General features: G+C 31.7%; 1 protein-coding gene across 1 annotated transcript; it reads right to left on the bottom strand.

The window, feature by feature from the left end:
* Positions 1-2695: 2695 nt before the first annotated feature.
* On the bottom strand, positions 2696-3673 carry LOC18604292 (21 kDa seed protein). The gene has a single exon (NM_001404993.1). It carries the CDS (start codon positions 3587-3589, stop codon positions 2924-2926), a length of 666 nt encoding a protein of 221 aa, NP_001391922.1. The 5' UTR covers positions 3590-3673; the 3' UTR covers positions 2696-2923.
* Between the last annotated feature and the right edge of the window lie 2980 nt (positions 3674-6653).

Here is a 6653-nt window from a genome sequence, read left to right as displayed (position 1 = left end):
ACGCTCTTCAGTAATAGCTTTCAGTAACTTTTTGTTTTATATTTTAATTTAAAATAACATGAAGTCAAAATTTAAAAAAATGTACTATTAAAAGTTAAATTAGGACAATATATTACGAGACAAAGAGAGTATTATTATTAACTCTAGTATTAATACCGACTTAATACATTTTATCATAAACATAAATTAACCTCCCCATATTTTATTCTTTTCTCTTTCCTTTTTTTTCTCCCTTTCCCTACCTCACAGACTAAAAGGGACAACATGCCGGAGGGATTGCAATACGCAAGCCCATGATTGCAATCAATACATAACGGCAGAAAAAGCAAAAGTCGGCTTATCAATATATACTCCATATTACTCAGCTAAGAAGCAAATTATTTATTCACAAGGTTGGAAAGAGGTTGTGAAGATAGACCCAGTAAGGACATATCCAGTCTCAAACAAAGGCAACCTTTAACAGAAACATCCAAGTAACAGCAAGAACTGCTACTTTGAATAAATTCATAACAAACTTATAGCTACTTGTAGATACTAGATTTTGGTTAATACCGTTACTCTAAAGAATTATGTTACAACATAATATTATATAGAGAACAAGTGAAACGCTACTTCACGCAGAACAAGTGAAGCGCTACTTCACGCAGAACAAGTGAAGCGCTACTTCAAGTATTACTTAAAGCAGAACAATTAGAAAAAAGTAAAGTATTACTCCATATAGAATAACTAATACAAGTAGAACAACCACCTTGAATAGAATAACTGTTTCACTTGGACGACAGTGAAAGTAACTCAGAATAAGTGACAGGGTTCAGGGGTTACTTTCATCTTGGGATGTTTCAGAGAGTTTGGCTTGGTGGCTGAGATATGGAGGTAGTTAAGAGGTCTTCCTCTTAACCCTTTCCTGAAGTACAAGTGTTTCACCCTCTTATCTTGTTCTCGTATACTTATTCATGTACAGCTTATTCTCTTGTACCTATTCTCATACAGCTTCTTCTATCGTACCTATTCTTGTACACCTCTTTTCTATTACCTTTACTTGAGAACAAGTCTTACTACATTCAATTACAGTAACGGTTACTTACATTAATATTCTTCATAATAATGTCATTCATTAGGCGCATTAAAGCCTATTCTTATGTAACCGTTACTTTTAACACTATATATAGAGCCTCACAATTCATTTGAAGGGACTCTTTTTTTTCTCTCAAAACCTAACACATTCTCAACTTGAGAGCTTCTCTCTCTAAATTCTCTCTCTAATTATCTTATACTCTCTAAGTCTCTTTAATTCTTTTCTTATTGTCTTCCACCTGTCACAACACTTAGTACTTCAGGAACTGCTTCAATCTTCCTCTCTGCCTCCTCTGGCACATCCTTTTACTTGTTTGCAACACTTCCTCTCCCTATCACAAGAACCCCCTTTACACTACTGCTTCCCAACAACTCTCAATCCATTTATCGCATGCAATAATCGAGAAGATAAAGACAAAATCTCACAAGTAAATAAATGAAAATTGATTAACATAGGTAATACGATTTGAATGGATAGGCAATATTTGTCTCGCCAACCGCTTTTAAATGAACATCATGAGTCTGCAAAATAGGACATGATATTATTTTAGTGCAATAATGTGAAAATTCTTCAAATTTTGTTGAAAAGAAAAGACATTAGTTCTTGAATTTAAATCCAACAAGGTTTTCATTTAAAATTTAAATTTAATTATACTTATGATTATAATTGAAATTATATATAAATGTAATTTATCACTTTTATATACTTTCTAATAATAAAATGGAGTAAACTCCACATTACCGCTTGTGGTATAACTTTTTCTCATATAACATCTTGAGGTTATATTTTAGCATATAAACAATGTTTTTAAGTTCTATTCCTAAAAGGATAACCGAGTTGAAGTTTCAGTTAGATTTTTGTAAACAGACAAATATAACTTTTGTTTTAATCTTTTTTTATTTAATTTAAAAAAATTTTCAGCCAAAATTTTTCATTTGCTTCATAGTTGGTCTAAAAATAGCATCATATAAAGAGAAGAAATGATTTTCTTTTTTTCTATCAATATTTTCAGTTTCATTATGTTAAGTCCCATAAAGAATACAATTCATACAAATATTCCACAATTTTGACAAAGTTTGTATTCTAATTCAAACTCCATATCTCTCTGCATTTTCCTTTTCCTTCAACATATACAGGAAAAGGAACAGAGTAGCTAAGAATGGAGGGGCACACGAGAAGAATGTGTCTACTTACAAAAAAACTAATTAAAACTTTAACACTATTAATCTTTTTGAGAAAACGACTAAAACAGAAAGTTTTATATATAAAAAAAAATAACCTCGTGATGTTATATGAAAAAAGATTGCACCATAAAGAGTGTACGTGGAGTTTATCGAATAAAATATTATGATAAGTTAATATTTAACCAAATTATTCTTTCACATCAGAATGAGTTATCAATGATGTAGCAAATATATATTATATTAGTTCATAATTGCGATGAGAAGTACTGTTTATAATTGCAAAAATTTATATGTAAAGTTTAATTTATGTTCTTTTAATGAAGACCCCGAAGAAAAGCATTTGTACTAGAAACATGAAAAAAGTTCATTGTGAGCAATTTTCTCTTGTTGGTTGCATTATATGAAGTCGTCAGAGCAATACTAAAAATAATGGTAATAAAAGAGGCAAGAGGCAAATCATTTATTCATAAAGCTGAAAGACTACGAAGCTGGGCTGTGAAGACACACCCTTTAAGCATCTCCACCCTCAAACAAGACACTGACTACATAGGCATAGCATTACAACACTGGGCTGGGAACCACATACTTAACTTTTATTTAGTGGAAAGTAACGACCGGCTAGTATTGCTGCTTTGGACGTACACTTCGTACATTAAACTTAAAATTAATGCTTCGCGTTAACAACTTGTTTTATTGTCTTACTTGCTTTCTTAAACATCCATGCCCATTCATTGTCACTGAGAGCCAAACGTATTTGTCCATCATCATCTGAATGTCTTCCAATATCGCTGCATAAAGTTGTGCACGAATCACAGACAGAAGGACAGAACCTGAATTTGTAACCGAGTACTCCGGCCTTCTCAATCTTAAACCAACTGCACAAAGTGTTAGGACCAGGTTCACCTTTAACCCCATCAGTTGTCACCCACCATTTGCCTGCCGAGTTGTCATAATTGTCAAGCCTCCACACAGTTGACGTTGAGCAGAGTCTGTCTCTGATGGGAACGAACTCTATGTTTACATCAGTAGATACGCGGACAACATCATCTTTGCTATCCGCATTTGAAAAGATTACAGGAGTACCATTGTCAAGGTCGGATCGTCTTTGGACAACAATTTCTGGGCAGCTTTGACCTGTAGCCCTTCCTAGGGCTAGCCCTCCACCCCCAGCACCCGATATCGATGACAAGACGTAATATTGAACCCCAGTTTGGAGCTCATCACCATCAGTGTCAAGCACAGGAGAGTTTGCAGCGTTGGCTACCCCAAAGAAATATGATTTTGATGTGAAGGCGAAGAGGAGTAAAACTACGGCTGTTGCGGTCTTCATGGTTAAGTGAAATGTTGCTGGATAAGTGTTGATTTGGATGCCGGTTACTTGCTTTGATACTTCAATTTATAGAGGCTGGAAGCCATGCATTATCGTTTCATATTCATAATTCATCCCAAGGCTGGGCCAGCTTCTTTTCTATTTTTTTTTTAAGTTAGGACAAGCATGCATCAGCTTACTACGTGGACATGTATATGTCCATTTTGCTTTGTTGTACTGGTTGGTAAGTGCATAATGTATATGTTTATGATGTGTTGCAATGCATGTAACTTGTTTTAACACTTGTCTTTATGTGTAACAGGTGTTTATCATGCATTATTTTTATTTATACAATATGCTTATGAAGCAACGAAGCAAAAACGATAAGTCCGAAATTCATTCAATTGCATGGTTATGAGATGAAGTCCAAAATCGATAGCAATGATAGACATACGGACGAAAATCGTAAGTCAGAAAATGTTAAAAGAGTTTGTGACCACGTGCTAGTTACCACTAAAGGAAAAACAGATGCCTTAGTAACATTGCTTTTAGCTCTGAACAGCAACGTGATTTACTTTATTTGAGATGCCTTGCTACTATATATCAATCCTTTATTTTTTAATATAAAATAATTAAAAAGACTAGATGAAGCTTGATAAATAAATCAAAGAGCCTACCAAGCCTACTCACTATCACTTTATAATCGCCCAGTTTGAAATATCAGACAAAAATTATTTGACGTGATAAAATTTAAATGAGATGAGAGGACTGTGTCTCACTTGTTGTTTTCCATCGGTACATCATGAGTTTGCAAATATGATATGGCATTTTTCGTATGTAATAATGTGAAAAATTTTAAAATTACCTTTAAAATAAAAAATCAGTTTTACAATTTATAACTTAAAAATTTTCAATTTGATTATATATACTTTATGGTTGATCTTTAGATATTAATCATATAAAGAAAAATTTATCCTTTTGATTTTATGATTCTGGAGAGCTTCGGAGTATAACAAAAACATGCTTCTAGGCCAAAAATGCAGTCCAGAAATTGAGCCAAAATTTCTTGAAGATCCCATTAATGTTGATTTTTTTTTATATTTGAGTCACTCATTTCTATAATTAATAAAGATAACTGAGAGAGAAGAAAATGAGCAAAGCAATGATAACATTTCTGAAGCTTATAAGAATGGTAGCCTAAACAAGTGATCACAAGGTAAAAGGTATAAAAATAAAATAAATTTTAGAGAAAAAATTAAAATAAAGTACACTTTTTCAAGGAATATATTCTTTTTTAGTCTTAAATATTATCAAGCAAAATATATTCTATTTGAAATGATTGGAGGTAAATATATTATGCATTTGATATACAATATGATCAAAATGTTACACTTAATCAATTAATTATTATTATTACGTGCAAGTTCAGGAGTTCAATCGCTCGATATGAAATGGAGTCGTCACTAATCTTCTTTGATAAGGTGTGATTGATCACCTATTTGAGTTTATTTCTTTAAAATATTACTTAAACTTATTTTAAGTTCATTTTAACGAAATAGGCTCCGGTTTACAAAATAATGTATCAATTCGATAATACGATTACGCCCAAAGAAGGTATTAGCACCCCCACGATATCTGTTCAAATAATGATGCCAATTAATCATGTGTTATTTTTACTTAATCTTAATTCTTGATTTTTATCCCATTTTCCTTAATCATAATTTATTGTTTGATTTTTATTTTTGATTTTATTTATGATTTTAAGTTTATTATTTGATTTATTTGTATAATGTGTACATTATGTAATTATGAAATATATAATATAAATTTCAACAAAATGTCAAACAAAATGTCAAATAGAAATAGAAAAATATAACATACGTGGCAGGTAATATAAGGTTTTGTCGATTTTGTTTTGTCATCATTGGTCTTGTCATGTTCGTCAAAAAATGCACAAGTTTTGTAATGATAATAATGAGAGGCAATTGAGATACAAGATAAACGCATGGACAAAAAAAATTGTCGATATTGCTTATAATTTATTAATTTTGTGAGAATAGATTATATCTGATAATTTTAGACACAATATGATAATATAACACTAAAAGGTATGAAAATAAATAGATATAACTTTAGTTTTATCATATTGTCGTAACATGCGGTCTTGGAACCCAACCGCTAGATATGGGAAAAATTAAGAGTTATCACTAACTTTTTTTTTTATATGTGATTGACCATCTATTAACTCGATTTTAATCGAAGAGATCTTAAATTAATTTTAAGTTCGTCGAGAGAATGTTAAACTGGTCTACGATTTTAGGACTGGGTTCGGGAGTACGGTTACGTCCGAGAAAGAATTAGCACTCCCTTGACGTCCGTTCCACGAACGGTATCATTTAATTATAGATTATCCTATTGGAACCCTAATTCTTAAATTTATTATGTTTTCTTAATTATTATTCATTTGTTTTATCCCCTATTTTATTAAAATATTTTTATCTAGCTTTATGAGTGTGACGTGTAAATGATGCATTCGTGAAATGCATGGTATAAAATTCAAATAATATCGGATGAAAAACCTTTTGTTGAGGATATTTCCCGGATCTGCCTATTATGCTGGTGGGATCCAAGGATATTCTATCACTTAGAAAATTATCCTAGAAACTTGTCTTCGCAAATTTAACAAATAAATCTCATCTTCGGGGTAATTGTACGCGTTTTAGCAAAAATAGAATTTCTGTAAATGCAGACCTATTACGAGCCAAAGCCATTTCATTAAATATATTCTCCAAACCCTCCCACCGTACTAGTGGGACCTGATGATATCTTTTCACCTAGGAAACTTTCTGAAGAAAACTCGCCTTCACAAGATTCTTCGAAAACTCCCATCATCGGGACTTATACTCATATACATAAATATCTATATGCCATGATATTTACGACGTAATAATGATGAGTGATGTACTTATGAAATTCATTATTTTGCTTCTAAATCCTCCTATATTTTCTTTGTTATTTCCTTAAAATTCTCTCTTTTTTATCGTTTTTCGTTATAAATATGTATGTTAGAATTACATATTTTCCT

The sequence above is a fragment of the Theobroma cacao genome, chromosome 3 (assembly GCF_053813885.1).
Source record: "Theobroma cacao isolate CCN51 chromosome 3, ASM5381388v1, whole genome shotgun sequence".
Taxonomy (NCBI): Eukaryota; Viridiplantae; Streptophyta; class Magnoliopsida; order Malvales; family Malvaceae; genus Theobroma; species Theobroma cacao.
This window is presented reverse-complemented; position numbering and strand designations above follow the sequence as displayed.

Coding starts and splice junctions, on each gene's coding strand:
- LOC18604292 (NM_001404993.1), bottom strand. CDS start 3,589: ATGAAGACCGCAACAGCCGTAGTTTTACTCCTCTTCGCCTTCACATCA.